Below are 24,492 nucleotides of genomic sequence, written 5' to 3'. Positions count from 1 at the left end.
TTAAATGTGAGAAAACTAGGGTGAGGGACTAGCAGGTCTGGGGGGAGGGTAAACTTGTGCAGTCACTTCAGAGGCAGACGAACACTGTGGCCAACCCAACCCAACCCAAGCCCCACCCAGACCCCATCTCCCTCACTACCTTCCAGTGCTGGTCTAGGGGTCGCTTTGTGTCTCAGTTCTGGACAATGGGTGTGAGAAGAAACCACTGATACTAAGCAGCTGTTAAAAGAATTAGGTATGACTACCTTATGGTGGTCATAAATATGACATGTTCCATAACATCATCATATCACAAAGTGTCACACATGTTGTGGTCCAGTATCACAAAGGCAAGATCTACACTGGGGGCCACCAAACTCACACTCCTAGTCTACTCCTTCAAGCCAAGTTGCAGCCCAGCATCGTGCCCAGGGTGGGAAGCAGAAAAGCACCCTAGGAGTTGGACCTCCCTGCACTCAGACTTCACCCTTGAGGGCAGGTGAGTCACGCTGATGACGCTGGGAGACCAGCAGGGAGGTGGGAGATTAGATGGAGCACAACCAGAGGTACGTGGCGACACGAGTTAGGGAAGTCCTGGTGTGCACATAGAACAGGAGCTTTTCCCACACGTGGGGAGCCACAGGCTGGCAGCTCCACCTGAGCACCTGTTCCCATAGGGCTGGCCCAGGCTTTCCCAAGTTTGATGCAGCAATGTGATTACTAGAATAGTAACCATAATATTGAGAATGACAATGCATTGTTTGAGGCTATTATTGACTCAACTACTAGCACGGTGATGGCCAATCATAAGGAGAATTACCGGCGCTCAGGCAGCGCAGATGGCTTTTAAAATTTTGCAAAAATGAAAAGTAAAACATTTATAATGCATTTTACAAATACTTTTGGACTCAGGTTGCTGTATTTACTGAAATAGCAAGCTCTATTTGAATTGAAATGTTTTTCTTGTTGCTTGAATACTATGGTATCCTGAGAAATAGTTTATTTTACTTCAATCAAAAGGTTGGTATTGGAATTCTTTCAAGTGTATTCATTGTCCTGCATAATTTGTACCAATACTGACTGAAATACTTTTTTACATGCACAATGGCTACTGGCAGAGGAATTTATTCAAATGTACTATAGTTTGATACATGGCTTTGTCCATTTTTATTTGCTTTATTCTGCACGCATGGTAGAGGCATTCCTTCAAATATGTTTTACATCATGACTTTTTCTAGTTACCAGCATTCAGTGTAGTACAGTGCCAGTGTCTGCTCTCACACTCTCGGATGTGAGATTACCTTCTCTTCCACCAGTAAATTTGTTTTGCTGCCAGTTACATTAAAGGCTTGCCGATAAACACATACATAAAATTCTGTTTAGCTAGGTAATTTTATAACGATATTTCAGTGTGGGTAGAATATTGCTGCATACTCAGAATTTAGCATTTCCTACTAGATTCTACTGTACACACTCAAAGTGATTATTTTTCCCTCAAAACCACTTCACTACAACTTGTAATACAGATATTATGGGAAAATATGTAATCCTTTCTATTATAACTGTAGTATCTTATATAGAGAGTGACCATATAATTCCTTATACAAAATGGGACACATCTGAGAGTGAAAAGGGGCAGTATTAAAAATTCGATGGGACTACAGGCATAAAATCACAACTGTCCTGGGCATACAGTCAGACCTGGGACATACAGTCCCCATATTCATATACCTGCACACCTCCTACATCAGCAAACAAGGAATATATACTATTATCAGTAGACCATCATGATGCACAATTCAGTGAGAAACACAAGTAGCAGAAGAAAATGTGAGGTAGAATACAATAGTATGGAAATGGTAATGAACACTACAGCCTAATTTGCTATACAATACCTACATGTACATAATTTGGGACACATTGGTAAAAGGGTTCTTCAGCCTCGTCTGCAGTGTTTTAACTTCTTATAAGGAAAATTCATTTATGAATTATTTATAGTTACTTTGAAACTGAAAAGAAGTAGTCTGCATACAGAATTAAGAGCTTGACCCTTTCAGCTTTAAAACCAAGACACAGTGATAGGGATAGAGTATGATAGTTACACAGGTAGTTTTAGAAATCCCACTGGAGGCTTATAGACAGAGAAGGAGCTTTAGGGAATTTTGGGAGACCACTGTGAGCTCACGATAGCTCAGGAAAACTATCAGAACACCGCGAAAAGAAGCAGGCTTGCTGAACTGTAAGTCCCTAAATAAAAGGACAAGATATGCCCTAGGTCATTAAGCGAAAAAAACGAGGTCGTCCTCGTCCTGCTGGTCGACTTCAGCAAGATAATGATCCTTCGGACCAAGGACAGGAATATAAGGGAAAGGTGACACCCCGAAGCAGAAGACCCTCGTTATACTGAGACCTGAGATGATTTAACATATTTTAGTGTCTGTTACCACCCTTCTGCTGATTTGAATAGCGCCATGACAGTCCTATTTGGCCTTACAGGGTCAAACACTCTCCTGCCTGATGTGAAGGAGCTAGTGATGTAGCCTGACATCTACTCAAAGAATGAGGAAGAAGGTGGTCTTCTCTCCTTCCCCGCTTTCCTTTAATTATAAAAATGTAGCCCACTTAATTCTCGGGGCAGAGCCCTTTCACCTGCCCTTTTGTATCCCTCACAAACGTCCTATATTAATAATCTACTTGCCTATCACTTTTCCTCTCGCTGAATTCCTTCTGCACTGAGAGATAAAGAACCTGAGCTTCATTAAGTCCTGTGACCAGGTGTGCAGTTTTTGCTGGGAGATTGTGAGTTCAAGTCGCACCTGAAGTGTGGCTGGGTTCCAGTCCCATGCAAAGGAGTGTGGTTCAGAGATTGTGGGTTCGAGTCCCAATCTGAACTGTGCAGTTTCAACAACAATTGTAAGTGATTAAATATATCAAAATTTAAAGCAAAGAGGCATAGGTTACCATTTTTTCTCTAGCATGGTATCATCTACCTGAAACTTAAAAAATACCGTCTCATTAATCTCCAAAATATACAAACAGCTCATGCAGCTCAACATCAAAAAACAAACAACCCAATCAAAAAAATGGGCAGAAGACCCAAATAGACATTTCTCCAAAGATGACATACAGACGGCCAAGAGGCACATGAAAAGATGCTCAGCATCACTAATTATCAGAGAAATGCAAATCAAAATTACCATGAGGTATCACCTCACATGGTCAGAATGGCCATCATCAAAAAAATCTACAAACAATAGATGCTGGAGGGGATGTAGAGAAAAGGGAACCCTCTTGCACTGTTGGTGGGAATGTAAATTGATACAGCCACTATGGAGAACAGTATGGAGGGTCCTTAAAAAAATAAAAATAGAATTACCATATGATCCAGCAGTCCTGCTACCGGGCATATACCCTGAGAAAACCATAATTCAAAAAGACATGCACCCCAATGTTCACTGCAGCACTATTTACAATAGCCAGGACATGGAAGCATCTGTCCATTGACAGATGAATGGATAAAGGTGTGGTACATATACACAGTGGAATATTACTCAGCTGTGAAAAAGAATGAAATAATGCCATTGGCAGCAACATGGATCATACTGAATGAAGTCAGAGAGACAAATACCATATGATATCACTTATTTCTAAAACATGACACAAATGAACTTATCTATGAAACAGACAGACAGAGAAACTTGTGGTTGCCAAGGGGAAGGGGAGTTGGGGGAGGGATGGAGTGGGAGTTTGGGGTTAGCAGATGCAAACTATTAATATACAGCATGGATAAACAACAACGTCCTACTGTATAGCACAGGGAACTATATTCAATATCCTGTGATAAACTATAATGGAAAAGAATATGAAAAAGAATGTATATATATGTATAACTCAATCACTTTGCTGTACAGCAGAAATTAACACAACATTGTAAATCAACTATATTGCAATTAAAAAAAAAAGAGTTGGTGTCTGGATTAAGCTTTGCCACTTCCCAGCCAAGTGACTTTGGGTGACCTTGGGCAAGAATACTCCACCTCCCTAGAGCTCCATTTCCTCACATGTACACTGGAGATGATAAAAAGTGCCCACTTTTAAAGCATTGAGAGAATTAAATGAGCTTAAGAAATATAGAGAGTCTTACACATAGTCATAGCTCAACAAATAGTAGCAATTAACTAGTAAGAATGACCTTCTTTGAATAATTTCGTTAATGAGAGTGATGGATTACATCCATCATTATCCCAGTGATAAACATGCCCAGAGGCAAAAATCCCCTGAAGAAGTTGCATGACCCCAACTCAGTGAGGGTGTTGTAACTGCCCCAGCAACACAGCAAATAATTTCTCTTCAAAGCTGGGCAGCATTTCATACTAGCTATTCAGGACACTAGCTCCTAGACGTGGTTAGGAGTGCATGGCAACTCATTCTAATAACAAAATCTAAAAATATGTATTGGTAAGAAAGTATTTTACTTTTAGATCTGTAATAAGGCTCCCCTGGAGGACCGGAGAAAAATAATACATCTAGAATATTTGCCAGGATTAAAATTCGACATATTAGTAATGAAGAATTTTTTAATTACTTGCATGCTTCAACCAGCTGTTAAAAATAAACATTGCAAATTACTGCAGATCAACCCCTGTTGGCTGAAAGACACTTGCCCAGGTCATTTTGTTACATGTGATTTCTTGGTAGTAAGCTAGATTTTTCCTCCGTCATAATTACTTGAGTTCAATAGCAGAAGTATCTTCCCTGGTGTGCATGGAGTTCTTAAATACAGAAGGGTAACGTCGTATGGATTTGCATAGCTTAGAGATGCTGTGGTCTGGTTGACTCCATTTCTGGTTAGATTTTCAATAGCAAATGGCTCCTTTGTGCCCAAAAGATCAGGTAACCAGGCCCAACCGGATGGGTTGCTAAAGGAGCCTTTTGGCCAAGGGAAGCAGGTTCCAGGTGGCCTGGAGGAGTCAGCACTGAGAAGTAGCGTGCTTGTCAGTCAACAAACAACTGGGCCTACTGTTGAAAAGAGGACGCAGGAGGCCACCTGAGTCTAAGGTCCTTTGGTGAGCCCCATCTCCCCCTCCATTCATTCAGCAAAGGTGTGCTGAGCACTTGCTGTAGCAAAGCACTGGAAGGGGAAGAGCAATGAGAATTCAGGAGCCGCTCACTTAGCGTCTTGCAAAGGGAGCACGTGTTTGTTATCTGGCAGCATTTTCCACCTCCTTGTTGGAAGATAAGAAACACCTGGAGTGCAGATTCCCAACACACACAGACCCGAACCAGAACCGCCAGGGGAAGAGTTCAGACTTTGCATATATTTACGTATATATATATTTTCTTGTGTGTGTGTTAAAGTATACATAAGCGTTCTGCAATTGTTGGTTCAATTTCCTCCCAGTTTAGTGGTTGTTTTGGCAAAGGACTGACCCTAGAGCTTCCCGCTCTCCTATTCTGCATGACATCACTCCTCTGGAACCTGTATTTTCTTTTCTTTTTTTTAATCAAAACTGTATATATTTAAGGTGCAAAACATGATGACTTGATATACATAGACAAAGTGAAATGATTACTACAGTCAAGCTAATTAACATTTCTCCTCGCATAGTTAGCTTTTTTTGTCACGAGAGCCTCAGAAATAAATCTAGAGACTTATATTTAATATACAGCATGATGACGGTGGTTAATAATACTGTATGGAATACTGTCTTTTTAAATACTACATTTTTAAACTCGGGCCTCCAGTGTTCTCTTTTTCAGGTAGGGGTGGGAGCTACAGGTTTAAAGGAAGGAATAACTGGGATATCAGAGTCGTAATCTCAGGTGAGGTCACTTGGCTGATAAATGCATTCAGCCAATCAACAAGCATTTATTGGATCGATGAAGGAACATGTTCTCTGAATAAAGAACTCAACAAAACAGACGTGGTCCCTGCGCTCACAGGACGCCAAAATTCCGAGGAACAAACTACTTGGTCAAATAATTTTCTTATCATAGGACAAGAGAGGTTGAACAAGACTGCTTCAACACGGGCCCAGCCCAAACATACACGACTCTAGGAAAGGAAATTAGTCCGTTCTGGAAGAACTCCAGCAAATGTTCAGTTCCCCAGGAGCTAAAAGAGGCCCCCTTTTTAAGGAAGAGGGCACACAGGAGAATGGAATGTCTTTGGAAACCACAGAGTATGTTCACCTGTGCCCAGGAGTGGGCTGTGGAGACTATAAGTCAAGACCTTTTCCAATTCATGGAGAAAAACCCAACTCAAAAGACTAAGCAGAAAATAAAATATACCGAGACTCACATGACAGCATGATCCAGGATGAAGTTAGCCTTGGGCACGGGTGGGTGGCAGAGTCGCAGTGACGTCTTCAAGGAACTCCTCTCTCTCCATTTCTTGCTCCGGCTGTACTTAATTCACAGCTGGGAGCCAGGAGCCCAAACATTATCAGAATTCAGTCTCTCCTTCGGCGTAGGCCAGTCCACGGTAGCCCCAAAGCCTATCCACCCCACAGAAGCAACCTCCGCAAAATGACTTTCCCTCCAGAGCTTTCGGAGAAAAGTCGAGAGGAGGATGCTCATTGGCTCACTTTGGCCCAATGACTGCGGTCAGAAGGATGACAGCCTTCTGATTGGTCAGGCCTTGCAAGTGGCGGTCAGCCCTACCGAAGGGCTGGGAATGGGTTTCTGGCTTCGAAAAGGGGAGTGGAGTGTCATCTGCCACAGCAAGGGATGCTAGCAAACAGTGGCAGTTTTAATAAGCCACGAACTGCTGGTGTGAGCTGCCACTGCCGGCTGACAGGGGGGCCATTAGCTCCAGAGTGCACAGCTGGGTTGAGGGTGGGTGCGAGGAGGGGGGTAGAACTCTGCAGGCTATTTCTTCTAACGTGTCTGTAAGGCTAGGGGAACTGCTGGAGATTTGGAAGGAATACAAGGTAGAAGTTGCCCCAAGAATTGTTAGTAAACCAATTAAATCTATGACAAAGCAATACTGGCTTTCTTACAGTCACCATGTTAAGTGATTTAGGAAAATTAAACCTCTTGAAAAGAATCCCTGGGCCTACTCTGTAGGCTTGAGAAATACTATAGCCTAGGTAATTTGGTGTCAGAATTAGTCATTTGGCCCTCGGGTAACTGCTACAATTCGTAACAGGGCACCCTCTGCCACCCATGACGGGAGCAGCACGAAGGACATCAGGGACTTGAACAGGCGTACTAGGCCCCTCTTCCTTTTGGCAGACATGGGCAGCTTTGGCATTACCTTTGGGTTCCATGACAGGAGTCTTTGTCACATGGTGTGATCCCCCAACAGGCTTACGATAACTGCCCACCTACTCCTTGGAAGCAGAGGTTGGGGTGGCAGTACTGGGTGGCTTACGCCCAGGCATCTAGGAGAGCCTCCATACCCACAGTGTGGCCATCATTTCATGGCTCTGTGCAAGTTTAGGGATTCCACCCACAGTTGAGGAAAGGGGAGGAAAGTTGGGAACCGTAGAATAATGGAATTCCTCAACTGCAGTATCTCCTGACCTTAGAAAGGAAAGCAGTTGCCTTTCAGATAATAGATTGAGTTCTTTAAAGTGGTCAGTTTCAGCTCAGATATGGAGGGAGTGCCACCACATCATATGGAGAATAACATTACTTATTTATTAGACTTCATCTAGTCTTGACTTAGTCAACACACAATTCTAATAGGTTGGATATTTTCCCAGTCTTCAAGAGATTAGAAACAGTAAGTTATATACGCGACAGAAAGGGGTAGTCACCCTTAGAAAGAAAAATAGCATTAATTCAACAAATACTTACTGAATTCCTGTATTGTACTAGGCATTAGGGGTACAATAGCAAGCAATATGAAGTTCCTGCCCTCGTGGAGTTTACAGGCATTCCACAAATGATTACTCAAACTATTACAGTTGTGATAAAGGCTATAAAAGCAGGGCGTTATGAGGGCTTGTAGCAGGAGGACCAAGCCTAAATTGTTAGGATCATAGAATGCCTCTGGAAGAAAATTAAGCTGAGATATGAAATAAATATTATAAGGTCAATAAGTGGGGCAGGAGGTGTGAGAAGCTTGGAACTTAGTAACCTGCAAGACAGCAGTGTAGCTGGGCAGAGAAGGCAGCATAGTGTGAGATGAGCAGGGAGCAGTAGGTGGGGCTCAGATCAGGCAGAGTCTCGGGGTACAGTGAGGATTCTCAACCTAAACCTACAGAGAGTTTCGAGCAGGGAAGTGACGTAGATTTACATCTTTATAGGACCACTCTGCTTGGTATGTGGAGAATGGATCCAGGGATGGAGGGATGCAGAAGTGGATGCACATGGAAGAGAAAAGAGGCTATTGTTGGAGCCTAAGGGGAGAGAAGCAACACCTGTACACTGGGCGTGAGCAGAAGGTAAGGTCAAGGGCTAAAGGTGGATTAGGTGTGTCAAGTTAACGGGAGGCAGGGGTCAAAGATTATCCCAGATTTCTGGCATGAGAAATTCAACCCTGGTGACATCTGTTAAGGAAAGGAACCCTGTAAGAATTTGGAGGGATTGTGAATTCCATTTTGGATACGTTGACTGAAAGGTGCTTGTGAAATATCCAGGCGGAGATGCAGAGGTGGCTGGCTGGCTGGGTCTGGAGCTGAGAAGAATGGTCTGGGCCGGAACTATAAACGTAGTAGTACTATTCAGAATAGAGATGGAAATTAACACCAGGGGCTTGAACTAGATCACTTAGGGAGAAACTTTGGTGTTAGCAGAGGGCCTAGCACTGAGCACTGAAGAAATCTACCATGTGAAACTGGTGTGGAGGAGATGGGAAAACTGGTGAGATGCAGAAATGTGGTAGCAGTCTCCCACATGGCCTCCAACAATCCCCACCTCCCGGTATTCATGTCCTTGAGTCTCCTCCCATGTGGAGTAGGGCTAACCTATGTAGCCCATATATTATGGAAATGACAGTGCATGACCAAGGTTGTAGCTAAAATCTTTTAAGACCCAGGAGAGACCTAAGGAGGTGCCTCAGAGGGCTGTTCAAACAGCAAGGCTTCTAGGAAGCTTAAGGGCACTTGTCCCTCAGCAGTCTGAGCAGAAACCCCAAGTAGAGAAGAATGTATCTCAAAGAAATTTGTGGGTGTGGCTTTTGCCTAATGGAGTGAACTGCTGTGAAGACTCAGAGGAGACACATAGTGTTCAGAATAATTAGGACTGACAGGGATACGGTACAAAAGGCAAAGAGGCTTTGGACACCCCAAATTCTACTGGGTGGAAGCAGGCTGAGAAAACTGTGTAGCTGTATATGAGCTACCTTTACTGGAAAAGGAAAGATGAGTCAGAGGGTGCAGGCCAGCCTCCAAGATGGCCCCCAACACTCCCCTTCCTTCTGGTACTCTTACCTTTGGGTAGCTCCCTCCCACACTGAAGAGGATTGACCTGTGGGAACTGTGTATATTGTGGAGTGCAGTGTGTGACTTCTGAGGGTAAGTCATGAAAGACACTGCAGCTTCCACCTTGCATTCTTGAATCACCTGCTCTGGGGGAAGACAGCTGCTGTGTCATGAGGACATTCAAGCAGTCCAACAGAGATGCTCACGTGGTGAGGAACTGAGGTCTCCTGCCCACAGTCACGGGGATGATCCTGGAAGTGGATCCTCTAGCTTCAGTCAAGCTTTCTGATGACTGCAGCACCAGCTGACATCATGAGATGACCCTCATGAGACCATAAGGAAAAGCTTACCCAGGTAGGCCACACGCAAATACCTGACCCACAGAAACTACAAGGTAATGTTTGTTATTTTAAGATATGTCTTGAGGTGACTTGTTATGGAGCAATAAATAATTAACACAAGGAGAAAGGCCAAAAGAGTTCAAGTGCATGAAAAGTAAAGGAACTGTGTTTCAAGGAGAGGGCGGACAACTGTGTCAAATGTTGCAGAAAGGCCAAATGTCTCATACCTGGATAACAATAAAGCCCACTTACCAATCCTGAATTTCATTTAGACACCTTGATTGTGTAAAACAAGAACAAAACAAGAAACACACCCCCCTCCCCGTGCTCAGTATACCTAGTTTAAGAAAACTGAGAAATGTCTATCATTCTTTTGAAGGACTTCATTAAAAACATGTTTTGAAAGTCTGTGAGACCTCTCAGTAACAACGGATCAATGTTTTCCTGTACTTACCTGGTTTCTCAGTCACCTTTGCGTATGGACACACCATGCCATTACTGGACTGTAAGTCTGTGAAGGGCAGAGAAACCTGCCCTTTAGCACCTGGAGTGTTACATATGCTGTAGGTACTCAGACCACTTCACTTCAGACTAAAAAGCAAAAGCATCTCATGATATAAAAGACTCTACAGTTACTTTACTAAAAACAATCACTACCGCCACCTCATATTCACATTGCAATTTATATATTAGAAGTACTTTCGCTGCGTCTTATTTTACACACACAACCAACCCTGTGTAGAAAGGGCAAATACAGTCATTCCTATTTCCCAAAGGAGGCAAAGGAGGCCCTACAGAGGCTTCAGCTACTTGGTTAAGGCCACACAAGATATTCATGGTTACAGGTCTTCTGGTATCAAGATGAGCGCTTTTCCCAAAACAGCCAGGTGGCAGGTGCCAGGGCCTATTTCTCCAGCATCCTCCTCCTACAAATACTCTCAGGACAACTCTAACATGACTTTCCACAGCCATCTGTCCTTCTTAAGATGTGTGAATACTGTCCTTTCTATAGCTGCACTCATGGAATGGGTAAAGACTCTGGGTCTTCTTTCCACTTTCGTTCCCATGCAACAGTGCAACCTGAGCGTGTGCCACAGCAGTCACCGGGGAGGCCAGACGATGCTGCCGTCGTTCAGAACATTCCTCACTGGAAGTGGCCTCCAGAGAACCGAAATTCTTCCCAGTAAGAAAACCAGTCTATCACTTGAGAGTCATGCTTTATTTTTTAATTGCAAATGGCATCATTAGCTTGAACATCCTCATGAATCATCAGCTTTTTAGCTGTTTCCAGACTTCGATCTCTCCTCAGAGACCACAACTTTACAAACACTGAATATATTTAAACACGCTCGTTACAGACTCTGAGGACACACCACAAAGGCATTCCAGAAAGGTCAGTCGCATCAGCACCCTCTAAACAGAATACCCTGAGGAAGAAAACCCTCATAAGGAATGCATAATAACAATATTGATAAAAATAATGGCTTAGGGCTTCCCTGGTGGTGCAGTGGTTGAGCGCCCTCCTGCCGATGCGGGGGACGCGGGTTCGTGCCCCGGTCCGGGAGGATCTCACATGCCGCAGAGTGGCTGGGCCCGTGAGCCGTGGCCGCTGAGCCTGCGCGTCCGGAGCCTGTGCTCCGCAATAGGAGAGGCCACAGCAGTGAGAGGCCCGCGTACACCAAAAAAAAAAAAAAAAAAAAGGCTTAAGCATGTTGAGTGGCACTTTATATGCCTTGTCTAATTTAACCCTCAAAAGAATCCTGCGAGGCAAGAGAAAGGTCTATTTGTGATTTGTGTCAACATCAACATTACCATGTGGTCACACAGGCATAACACCCTTATATCACAAAGGGCAAAAGCTAATTCCCAAAACGCACGCCGTGAACAGCAAATACCTCCTCTGTGATGGCCACCATCTCCTCAGAGGCTTGGGCTGTAGGGATGTAGCCCAGTTGGTGTTTTTCACATTTTCAAGCCTGTTAGCATCCTGCCGTTCCCGTATCAGTGTGTGTTTTAGCCCGCGTGAAGCAGATACCGAGTGTACGGAATGGAAGTAAGTACATTTTTGGCTTCTGAGAAATTCAAGCAAGACATTTCCCATCTAAGCAAGTTTAGCTCTATGGCTCCAGAATGACTTGTACTGTACTGATCGAAAGAAGGACCCAAGGAACCAAATCTCAAACTTATCTTTTTTTTTTTTTTAACATCTTTATTGGAGTATAATTGCTTTACAATGGTGTGTTAGTTTCTGCTTTATAACAAAGTGAATCAGTTATACATATACATATATCCCCATATCTCTTCCCTCTTTCCCTTCTATTTCTCCCTTCATGATTTGTGCAAGGAGGTAGGAAATGAAGACTTAATCCAAGAATCTATTCTTAAGCAGAGATTTGGAGATCCAAAATCTGACACCAGGTATCTATCTGTCTGTCTATCTATTTTTCAAACCTGTGTGTTTTTTTTCTATAAATTTATTTATTTTGCTGCACTGGGTCTTCGTTGCTGTGCGCAGGCTTTCTCTAGTTACGGCGAGCGGGGGCTGCTCTTTGTTGTGTGCGGGCTTCTCACTGTGGTGGCTTCTCTTGATGCGGAGCACGGGCTCTAGGCGCACGGGCTTCAGTAGTTGTGGCATGCGGGCTCAGCAGTTGTGGCTCGAGGGCTCTAGAGCGCAGGCTCAGTAGTTGTGGCGCACGGGCTTAGTTGCTCCGCGGCATGTGGGATATTCCTGGACCAGGGCTTGAACCCATGTCCCCTGCATTGGCAGGCGGATTCTTTACCACTGTGCCACCAAGTCCGAAACCTGTGTTTCTTGAAAACCATCTCAGCAAATGTGATCAGCTCCTTATTTCTAGCTCCTCCTTCACACTGACAGAATCACAGAAGGCGGCAGCCATGTGAGAACTGCTATAACCAAGAGTACGACCAACAGCCCATCCCAAACAAGACACTCAGAGTCACGACTTCCAGGACTTCTGCCATGACCATGGGCTTTAAACCATTCTACTACTTCCTGGAGGTCAAATGGCTGAGCCTCATAACCTAGCTCCTTCTTGGCTTTCTCTAGGCTAAAGTAATGTGTGACGCCGGTTTTGTAAACTTCGGTGCGGGTGAGGAAGGGCTGGAAGTTGTACAGTCGACCCAGAATGAAGTGGGCCGTCTCGGTTAGGAAAGCAAAGTAGTAGATGAGAGTCAAGGGCAGGCGGATGGATGGGAACTTGTAGCCCAGGCCCTCAACCAAAGGCCGGAAGAACTCAAAGTTGTTCACAGGTCTGCCATCTGAGATGAAGTAGGGCTGCCCAGAGGCAATGTGGCCCTTGTCAGCTTTCAGGGCCACTGAAGCCAGAATGTGAGCCTGCACCAAGTTATCCACATGGACAAATTCAACCAGACTCTTGGGGTCTCCGTACACAAACTTGAACAGGCCCTTCTCAATGTAGCTTACTATCCTGGGGAGGTGCCTCTGTTCTCCAGGCCCATAGATGCCAGCCGGCCTCAGAGCACAGGTTCTCAAGACCCCATCACTCCTTTCCAGGGCTGTACCATTGGCCTCCAGCACCTTCTTCTCTGCAACAGATTTGGTCCGAGAGTAGTGATCAGGATGGAGGTGAAGAGGTAGGTAAGGCAGAGATTCATCTCCATTTCTGATAACTTGACCTCCGAAGATGACATTGAAGGTGCTCGTATAAACTAACCTTGGCACCCCTCGCCTCCTGCAAGCCTGGAGGATGTTGTCTGTGCCCCCCACATTCACTTCTTCAATCAGGCTTCGATTCAGTTGCTCGCGCCCTGACATACCGTAAGAGGCAATATGGAACACACAAGCGACATCCACATCCTGGAAGGCTTTCTCTATGTCAGAGAGGTGGCGGATGTCTCCGTGGATAAACTTGATTCCTTCTGGAATGGTTTGAGCAGGGCTGCTGATGTCAAACAGAATCACACGGACTCCCTTCTGGTTCAGAGCACAGCCTAGGCTGAAACAAGCAAGAGTAAAAGTTAGATCAAATCACTATTAAGCTGTGCCTAGGAGAAGTGTGTAAAATAATTTCCCCAGTCTTCTTGGCTTATCCTGAGCTCCTCACTTTACATGTTCACTGGTACAAGTCTTACTTATGCAAATATTCAAAAATGAGAATCTTCACATTCACTTAAATTAAAATGAGAGAGGCTTTATCTTCAAAGACGGTGATGTCTACATGTTACATTCCCCCACCCCCCATTCTAGGACCCACCATCTATTCTTCAGAATATTTATGAATGATAAGGTAATTGTGAAAAAACAGCGATTATGTTAAATTGTTTTCGGTGGTGTGCATATCTCCCCTCCCGAATTCAATGGCTTTATAAAGAATTTTTCTTAAAGCAGCATGTACCTGTAGTTCTCCATTTCAGTATCTGAGCCGTGGGCAACACGGTTCATTCCTGGTTTAACACTATATAAACAAGTAAAAGTCTACACTGCATTAGTGTGAGCTGAAAGCTATACTTTTCCCAGCAACTACCAATAAAATAATTCCATGGACATATTTTGCAGATGCACTGACCGGAAGCCAAAATAGCCACCTCCTCCCGTAACGAGGACTGTTTCCTTCAGAGAGTTTTGGGAATCCATATATGGCAGTCAAGGATAACTGGACCTATAAGAAAGTAGTACGCATCACTGTTACTGATCCAGATGCAAATGTGATTGTCCCTCATTTGGGGTTAACAAAAACAAAAAGGCAATACGCTCGAGTAGAAAGAAAAGCTAAGACCTGGGTTCCCCTCATGGCTTTGTGACATTAACCAACTCTTCCCCACACCTCTCCTTTCTCTTCTTGGGCTTCACATTTCTACCTATGAATCATGGGAACAGTAATATCTGCCCTGACTGCCTGGCAAGGTCAATGTGAAGGTTAAATAAGATAATGTACGTGGGAGTGCCTTGAAAACCACAAAGCACTCTCCAAATGTAAGGCATTTATTCTGAATCCTCGGAAAATTAGACCCTTTTGGAAAAGAAGTCGTTCACATTTGGTAGGGAGAGGCATTTTCCCCACACACCAGAAAAAAATCCAGGACAGAACTTTAAACCAATTTCCAACATCTTTGTTTTTAAACAGCACACTACAGCACAGTTTAATACTGGTGTTTTGGGACTTCCCTTGTGGTGCATGGTTAAGAATCCTCCTGCCAATGCAGGGGACATGGGTTCAAGCCCTGGCCCGGGAAGATCGCACATGCCACGGAGCAACTAAGCCCGTGTGCCACAACTACTGAGCCCGTGTGCCACAACAACTGAGCCCGTGAGCCACAACTACTGAGCCTGCGAGCCACAACTACTGAAGCCCATGCGCCTAGAGCTCGTGATCTGCAACAAGAGAAGCCACCGCAATGAGAAGCCCGCGCACCGCAAGAGTAGCCCCCGCTTGCCGCAACTAGAGAAAGCCTGCGTGCAGCAACGAAGACCCAATGCAGCCAAAAATAAATAAATAAATTTATTTATTTATTTAAAATACTGGTGTTTTATTAACCCTATATGTAAAAAAAAAAAAAAGGTGGGGGGGGGACAAAAACATCCTTTGTGTAGCAAACCATGTTCCCCCACCCAGGAAATCTTCTAAGAACAGCATGTGCTCAATACCTATGGGGCTCTTGCTTCTTCCTCCCTCTCCTTCTATGCTAAAATAATAATTATTTTTATATTTTTATTATTTTCTCAAGGCTCCAAGAGCCCTTTCTCTCAAAAACAAGACAGAACAAGCAAAAAGTGGGCCACTCAACTCTTTCCACTTAAGAAGAAATGGAACAGGAGGCATGCGGGTCCTCAAATGTGTTGGGAATACATACACACATACACACACACACACACACACACACACACACACACACACTCACTCAAGTCACTGGAGACACTCAGCGGTGCGGTTAGACAGGGAGACTGCAAGCAACCAAGAGCCCTATCACTTGGACAAGCTCATCCCTCTGTGCCTGTTGCTGCATCTAAAAAGCGGAGCTAATGATAAGCTCACAGGCTTATGGAGACCGAATGGGACAGTGTATGAAAAATGCCTGACATAGTGCAGGTGCTCCACGGATGTCACTTCTTGAATTTCCTTTTCTTCAGGCTCTAGAGTCTGGGGATTTGATTTTTCTCTTACATTCCCACATACCATGATTAGGTCTCTCAAAAGCACAGGGTTACAAAAAGTTTGTTGGGTTCTTCTGGAAAACTCTACTAAGGAGATGTGAGTGCCAGGAAAGCCAATCAGATCATTCATGCAGAAACCAGTTGGTGTGACAGCTGAAGACAAGACTCAGCAAGTGACTGTCTCAGTGGCTTGAGGGTATGCAGAAGACTGAGAAATATTAGGAAAACTGAGCAAAATGATGTGGAGGATGGCTGATGGAGTCCCAAGGTTTGACAAAGCAATTGCCGCTGCCACTGTGCTTACAAGAAAATCCGTAAAGAATGAACATCCCGGCGTCCCTTTAATATACCCAACAGTGACGTTATGTTTCTATTATTTCCGGAGTGCAGAACACTCCCACTTGGATTTGGAGTAGGCATAAAACTTGCTGTAGTCAATTCTATCATTTAACGTAATCACGTGACTTTGTTAACAGATGCTGCTTCCAAACACAAAAGATGTCAGTCACTGACATTTCAACCCAGACTTCTTACTGTCACCATCACGACCTGGTGGCAACCTCCTTCTCTGACTTCAGCTCACTCTCCCACCACTGGTACTCTACCCTCCAGCCACCTGAACTTTTCCCCTTTTTTGAAGATGCCAAGCTCATCTGTGCCCTGAGGTCTACACACACTTCTTTTTTTTTGCGGTACACGGGCCTCTCACTGCTGTGGCCTCTCCCGCTGTGGAGCACAGGCTCCGGACGCGCAGGCTCAGCGGCCATGGCTCACGGGCCCAGCTGCTCCGCGGCATGTGGGATCTTCCCGGACCGGGGCACGAACCTGTGTCCCCTGCATCGGCAGGCGGACTCTCAACCACTAAGCCACCAGGGAAGTCCCTACACACACTTCTTGCTTCACCTCTGGTGAACCACCTCTGCACCAGATCTTCACCTGGCTGCATCCTTCTCAATATTTAGGTCTGCTCAAGGGCCACTTACTCAACGCAAAGAGGTGTTTCTGATCACCCCTTCTTGAAGAGCTCTCCCTTATCTAAACGCTGCTCTGTTTTCTCCATCGCACATTTCACTATCTAAATTTATTTGTTTCCTTTTTGACTACCGATCTCCTTCCAACAGAACGTAGGTGCCATGAGAACCGAGACCTTCAGCCTTTCTCACTGGCGTGTTCCCACCAGAACCTCAGAGACAGTGATACTCACAAGCATTTGTTGCTTATGGATGATTTTGAACACTGTGAAATAATACATGCAATTTAGTAAAATGATGATGGGCACAAATTATGCAGGGCACTGCAGTGTCTAAGAGTCGTTATTATGTATGCCAATCAATGTTGCCATTTTAATTTAACATCTCTTAAAAATAAAAGTTCTGGCGTGAAAATGACATAAAGCAAAATGAGACAGAATTCCTGCATTCTGGAGCTTATGCTGGAGGAGAGAAGCTTCTACAAATACCTAAAGTACATGGCAAAAAGGAGAAACCAAGATTACTGCAATGTTGGTATAAACCAGGTGCCGTGGGGGCACCGAGGTCGAAGGGAGATGGGATAAGTTGATTCTGAAGGGCAGGTCCGAGAAGACCTCACTGAAGAGTAAGCACTAGAGCGGACCGGGGACAACGGGAGGACGGAGGCAGGCTGAGGCTAGGCAGAGGGCTACTACAGGCTGAGGGGGCAAAACACACGAACAGAAGAGCAACAGGGTGGGCTTGTGTTGGGCAGCCGATACGGGGCGTGCAAACTGAAGCCGAAGTGTGTGGCTGGTGATTTAGGGCGGAAAGATGGCTGGAGTCGGCTTGGAGACAGCTTCGCATCCCCTTTGGGGGAGCCTGAACTCTATTCTATAGACCAGGGGTTCCCAACCCCTGGACTGCCGACCAGTACCGGTCCATGGCCTGTTAGGAACCGGGCCACACTGCAGGAGGTGAGCGGCGGGTGGGAGGGCGAAGCTTCATCTGCAGTTCCCCGTCGCTCGCGTTACTGCCTGAACCATCGTCCCCGCCCCCGGCCCCCAGTCCGTGGAAGAATGGTCTTCCACGAAACCGGTCCCTGGTGCCAAAAAGGTTGAGGACCGCTGCTCTAGACAACAGAGGGTCTTTGTACGTTTACGGAACATCGGGCTCACTTTGGTCCTTGTGAAAGATTAAGCTTTCCCTGGAGGAGGAAAGAGTCTAGGCAAGGGCCGATGAGGGTGAAATGCCAGGGTGCTCAACTGAAATTAGGATGAGGTGGCGGCAACAGGCCGGGCCCGGGTGAAGTGTGAGGAAGGTGATGTCATTAACCGAAACAGCCCACACGGGTTTTAAAAGTGCTCTGTTTGGTTAACAGGGTTTTCATTAAGAGGATGCCAGATAAAAAAGGTTAACATATTCTTAGCATCTCCACAAGAATTCCTCTGTAAGGAAATCAGAAAATGGACAAGGCCTCAAAGGGTCCAGTTAAAAATTTTCCAACAGAAATTCTTCCTAAACTTTCATTGTCCTTTGTTTTTTAAAACTGCACATTCCAGTCCAGTCATAAGACCACAGGTCAGTCATGGCTCATGTGCACATTAATCACGCCAGGAATGTACAAGTTCAAATTATCAATGCTTCAGGGTACCTGTCAGGCCTATTCATGCTACTCCTCATTACCTTCCAACTCGTCCAGAATGATCTGGGGCAAGAACTGGTGTAACTGACCTGATCTGCAGGGTCAGACGCGTGGTGACGAGTAAGGAAAACGTAATCATTTCACAAGATAAACAGCAATGAAAGAAGCCTGCAACCTTCGCAGATGACCAGCCATTAACAAACGGTATCACCCAGAGGCCACCTCCTCCTTTCCTGGTTCCCTGCGTCAACGAGCACAGAAGAATCGCTGCAAACACATTTTGCAGGCAACCAAAAGAAATTCCCACGAACACTAAGCCAGCGGGGAGAAAGAGAGTGTACACAGTTTTCTCTCAATCAGCTGCCTGATTTTTCATATTTCATGGCTTCTGTTTTATTAGTTTCCACCTGATTCCTTCTAGGGCTGGGTACTCAGACCAGTGTTTATAATCTCAGTTTCTTTAAGGCTCTTCCAAATCGTGGCTTTGTTCAGTAGTTGCTTCCCTCTGGGTCGGGGGGAGGGTCACATGTGATCTGAGCCATCATTTTAGCAGATACAGGTTAAGGTTACGTACACGATCCAAAAAAAGGAATCTTAACTACAAACAAGAAAAAATGAAATTTAAAATCTGCCTGACCCCTTGATAATACTAAGATAGAACGAGGGTAATAAAATTGACATCTCACAGGGAAGTTATGAGAAGAAACTCATAAAAATGACTGGGAGTACTTTAGATTTACAAAGACCTAATTAACTGCGAAGGATCAGTAATAAGAACCTTAACTTATGCACACAGTTCCTTCATCTCCAGGGTTCAACAGGACGATGCCACTAACTCTCTGGTATTATAATGCAATATACAAACCTAGGTGCCACTAGAGTACGGAACAGAGAGCAGAATTGAAGATGGCTTTCATAAAAACAAAAATTTACCGTATTTACTTTAAGGGAGATAAAAATATCTCCAGGTAGTTTAACCCTTTGATGGTGTGTTTTAAATTACTGCCCAAGTACTGACCAGAGGCAAAAGGTAACTGTGTTCTTACTGTATTGAGACCAGGAAAGTATATTGAGACTAGAGGGCTTAGAAATGGTGCTGTTGAAATTCCATATGTGACCTGAAAGTTATTTGTGTTCAATACAAAGCAGTCAAGGCCATAAAGATGAAGAAGTTAGAAACAATAAGGAGAGTCACCCTGATACAGGTAAAAGGATGTGAGGTGCAAAACCTAAAAGGCCAAACGCATTTGGGAAGAAAACTAAGGGCACAGCATTAAGTGGAAAGTTGATATACTCATGACAAACAGTGGTATTTGCACACACAGTTTTGAATACAACTGACGGTGGGCAGGGAAGCTAATTCTCATCACCTTATCTTCTCATCCAGCTACCCACTCAAACTCCTTTTGCCTAGATATTTGTTGCACAAAATATCCTTGCAATTATTCATGATGCTTATGATAAAAGTAATTACATAATTTTATAATCGGTATTGCCCACCTCCTTCCCAAACTACCACATAAACTCCATACAGGCCTAGGCCACTTCCCCAGGAATGTCTGCAGGAACGAGGAGTATTTGGTGGATCACACACCCAGTAAATCCAAATGCAGGGAATGCTCTGCCAACTTTTCAAATGCCCTTTTCTGCTGTACCTGCAAGTACTACACTTGTGCTTCCTCCCCTCTAGGTCAGCATGCCTGCCACTTCAACATATCAAAGTACTGTCATCTGGCATTTATTAAGCACTGACTGTGTGCCAGGCATCATGCTAGGCCTTCTCCACAAATCATTTCCCTTGACACTCCTAACAACCCTCTGAGGCGAGTACTAATTGCTTAATCCCATTTACTGCAGCTAGTAGATGGGGGAGCAGGGAGCTGTACCTACTGGAACCCAGGTGCGTCTGACTCCACAGCTTACGCCTCAACCACAACAAGCACTCGGGGCTGTGCAGAGTCCCTGACCTGAAGCAGCCAAGTCAGTGCTGACCAGAGTCCTGTAGGGGCTTTAACAGCTAACATATTCTGCAACCTGATAGGAGTCCTTCCAATTTCCAGCGGGGAGGCAGGAGGCGCCCCATCCCCTCCCATGAGGTAGAGTTTGGAGGCAGGGTTAAGCTTCTGAGGTTAGATATCAGAAAATCTGGGTCCTAGACTTGGTTCTCCCACCAATTCCCTGTGTGACCCTGGCAAAGTCACTGAACCTCTCTGATCCTGTTTCCTCCTTGCTAAAATGAAAATAACAACTATGGCTATATTTATTAGTTATTATGGGCTAGGTGCTTTAAGGTTTACCACTGAAGCCTCAGGACAATCTTCTGAGGTAGTTATTATCCTCAGCTTTTCAGATATGAGGAAAAGGCTTAGAGGTTAAGAACCCTGCCTACGCATAAATATATCCAAAGTAAATGAAATCACTATCTGGAAAAGGTACCTGCACCCCCATATTCATTGCAGCATTATTCACAATTGATAAGTCACAGAAACAACCTAAGTGCCCATTAATGGATGAATGGATAAAGGAAATGTGGTGCGTGTGTATGTGTGTATACACACACACACACACACACACACAATGAAATATTATTCAGCCATTGAAAAGGGAAGGAAATCCTACCATTAGTGACAACACAAATGGACCTTGAGGGCACTGTGCTAAGTGAAATAAGTCAAAGACAAACACTGCATGATATCATTTATACAAAGAACCTTAAAAAAGCTGAACTCTAGAGACAGAGAGCAGCCAGGGGCTTCGGGATGGGGGAAATGAGGAAATGTTGGTCAAAAGGTCTAAGAATTAAGTTCTGGGGATCTAACATACAGCATGGGGACCATATTTAATGATACTGTATTACATGCTTGAAAGTCGCTAAAGGAGTACATCTTTAAAGTTTTCACCATACACACAAAAAAACTGTAATTCTGTGAGGTGATGGAGATGTTAACTAACCTTATTGTGGTTATTATTTCACGATATATAGGCGTAACAAGTCATCACACTGTACACCTTAAAATTACACAATGTTATACGTCAATTATATCCTAGTAAAGTTGGAAAAAAATCTTTTAAAAACAAACAAACAAACAAACTGGTCCACAAATTATGCAGGTGTCAGTGGCTGAGCTGGACCTAGGACTTGAAGCCAGGTCTGTAGGAGTCCCCAGCTGGCTTGGGACAATGCAGTGTTGTGCACTTCCCACGTTCATAATTTGTCACACCGGGTATCTCTGGTACTATGTCTTCCCTATTGTGTTTCATTTAAAACTACTTATCTTTTAACAATAAATACGTTCATTTTAAATGGTAACCTTACATGACCACTTAAATGGAAAACCAGAATCATTTGTCATCAAGAGAAGGTAATCTTTACCCCCAAAGTGCGATGAAAATTAAAAATGTGAATCAAGTCTAGATGGATACAGATGCTTGTTGAAAGCTCTGAGCTTGGGGCCCAGATATCTTTTAAAAAAAAAAGAAAACGAGGGCTTCCTTGGTGGCGCAGTGGTTGAGAGTCCGCCTGCCGATGCAGAGGACACGGGTTCGTGCCCCGGTCCGGGAAGATCCCACATGCCGCGGAGCGGCTGGGCCCGTGAGCCATGGCCGCTGAGCCTGCGCGTCCGGAGCCTGTGCTCCGCAACAGCAGGGGCCACAACAGTGAGAGGCCCGCGTACCGCAAAAAAAAAAAGAAAAAAGAAAACGAGAAAAAGAAGCTAGCCTGTGCTTGAGACCTTCGCGACATTCTAGAAAGCCACGCTGAGCCCCACTCCTTGGAATCCGAGAGAAGTAAAAAGGGGAGGACTTCGGTCATCGTCACTCACGACCGCGCCCCGTACCAGAAGCCAGTGGGCTCTTCCCACCTGGGCTGTCACCTGGCGCAGGTACGGGCTGGGTCGCCCTCCGCGGGCCCCGACGCCCGTGCGAGCCTGAGCGCCCCCGCCAGCCGAGCCCAGGTCCCCGCGGAGGAGCGGCCCCCCCCCTCCCCAGGCCCACTCACAGTAGCAGAAAACGACAGCGACGCCGGGTCTGCTCGAGAACTTGCAAGCCAGGCCTATCACGATCGCCACCGCCCGCGCTCGGCGCCGGAGCCGTCAGACCGGACACCTGGCTCCACTTCCGGGCCTCTCTAGGAAGCGCGGAGGTCTTGGCATCTCTATGATGTGCAGGTTGCTCGTCCGTCACCTATGCATCATGCTCACTACATGAGTCTCCCCGACGTGTCCAACCCATGTGTTCCAGCTTCGCGGGAGCCCTTTCAGGGCACATCTACTGCTGTAACTACCTCCAATTTCTGCCTTTAGACTTGCACCTCCGTCTTTGTGCACCCCCAACGCTGGGCACAGGCAGTGCCTGATAAATAGGAGGGGCTCAGCTCAATCAGTTATTGCTTGTATGGATGAATGGATGGGTGGTTGGATGAGGCTCTCCAGACTCCTGAATATTCACTCTGGATGTATCTTTTAAAATCTCTATCTCTGAGTTTCCATGTTTTCCCTATTTTTACAGTTCCATTTCTGATCACTGAGCAGGCAATGATGCTAAGACTAACCTTTGCTGCTGAAGGAACCAAAGACTTAAAAACCATGTAGAAAGGAACGTTGGCATCCACCTTCAGAGGTCTCCCGGAGAGGCCAATATTTTGTCTCCTCGTCAGGAGTCTGGTTCTATGGAAAGTTGCAGGCGCTGTGTACACACACACACACACACACACACACACACACGAATTGACCCCTGGCTGGGAAGGATTTCCTTTTGGTGGCTCAAAGGATGGGAGTTTGACTTCATATGCTTCTCTTGCCACATGCAGACTCAAAGAAGCTCATATGAAGTAAGTCATTTACTGCTAAATATTCACTGGGACCACAAAGTCACAAGGAAAACCTCAAGCCCTGGAATATAAAAATTGATGAAGGCCATGTGAAGAAAGCTAAGTCCCCAGCATTGGCGTCTCTAATCTTTCCTCTCTGATCTTGTCTGTCTGTCTGTCTTGTCCTCAACTGGGGTTCAGCCATAAGTCTTAGGAGACTGAGATATGGTTGTACCAAGTAGTCTTAAGGAACAGCTTTTCTCTGGCTGCCCTGGATGTACAAAGATTAGAAGAGGAGAAGAGGAAGGCTAGTGAGGGCGCTAGGTGACCAGCAACATGCTCTTCAGACCAGTAGCCAAGGAAGAAAACATTCCTCCAAGGATGCAGTATGTAAGACAGATTTCCTTTGGGGAATTTCAGGGTCCTCTAAGGGTTGCCCAGATTTACTGCATGTTGATGGCCCATAAGAAGAATTGTGGCAAATTTAAATGTTAATATTATTATGCCACCAAGGACTCTTTTAAAATCTAAGCACTTATGTTTTAAGGGAAAATTATAAACTTTATAATTACTTCCTTAGTTTCCACTGCAATTTAGTGAGTTGATTTTGTAAAGGTCTGAATAAGAACTCTAAGATAGAAATGACCAGAGAAAGAAACTGACCTCAGTATGAGTTTATATGTCAATGCTTTTTTAGTTTTTTTCCCTAATAATATATCCAGAAAGTGGATACATTTCAGAAACATCAGTTTACTGTTATAATTCCTCACAGATGGCCAACTTTATACTTTACTATACCTATTAGCTCATCAGGTTCTCGCAGAAAGTGTATCCATTAAGGTTCTTTGGGTTTCAAGTAGTAGAGAATAGCTCTAGCTAATTTAAGTGAAAAAGGGCAACTTTTAGAATCTCAGAAAGAGTTTAACAATTTGTGTATTCATGGTAAACAGTTCTAGCTTTTGTAATAAATAAACCCTGAAATCTCAGTGGTTTAATGAAAAAACGTTTATTTCTCACTCTCATCACAGTCCAATTAGCCTTCAGAGAAGGGGTGAGTGGCTCCCCTGCACACAATCACAAGGGACCCAGCCTTCTTTCATTTGTTACACCATTGTATTCAACATGTGGTCTCCAGGGTCACTGTAGAAAGGGAAGGCAGAGCTTGGCTTTCCCCAACACACCTGTTTAAAGTAGGTCTCCTGCAGCCCTTGAAATTCGCCAATCACTTCAAAGCACTTAGCTTATCTGAAATTATCTTGTATGTTA

At 44.8% G+C, this 24,492-nt stretch overlaps 1 protein-coding gene across 1 annotated transcript; it reads right to left on the bottom strand.

Moving 5' to 3' along the window:
• Positions 1-11,380: 11,380 nt before the first annotated feature.
• SDR42E1 (short chain dehydrogenase/reductase family 42E, member 1) lies at positions 11,381-22,540 on the bottom strand. The gene is made up of 3 exons (XM_004313165.4): positions 22,417-22,540; positions 14,239-14,331; positions 11,381-13,668 (listed from the first exon to the last, which is right to left on the bottom strand). Exons 2-3 carry the CDS (start codon positions 14,304-14,306, stop codon positions 12,555-12,557), a joined length of 1,182 nt encoding a protein of 393 aa, XP_004313213.2. The 5' UTR covers positions 14,307-14,331; positions 22,417-22,540; the 3' UTR covers positions 11,381-12,554.
• Between the last annotated feature and the right edge of the window lie 1,952 nt (positions 22,541-24,492).

Source organism: Tursiops truncatus, chromosome 19, assembly GCF_011762595.2.
Source record: "Tursiops truncatus isolate mTurTru1 chromosome 19, mTurTru1.mat.Y, whole genome shotgun sequence".
Lineage (NCBI taxonomy): Eukaryota > Metazoa > Chordata > Mammalia > Artiodactyla > Delphinidae > Tursiops > Tursiops truncatus.
Note: the sequence above shows the minus strand (reverse complement) of the source record. Positions and strands in the feature narration are given on the sequence as shown.

Bases quoted from the DNA above. Each gene is read 5' to 3' on its own strand.
- SDR42E1 (XM_004313165.4), bottom strand. From the start codon at position 14,306: ATGGATTCCCAAAACTCTCTGAAGGAAACAGTCCTCGTTACGGGAGGA. The intron at 13,669-14,238 runs GTCAGTGCATCT...TGCTTGTTTCAG, and splicing joins GGTGGCTATTTTGGCTTCCG to CCTAGGCTGTGCTCTGAACC.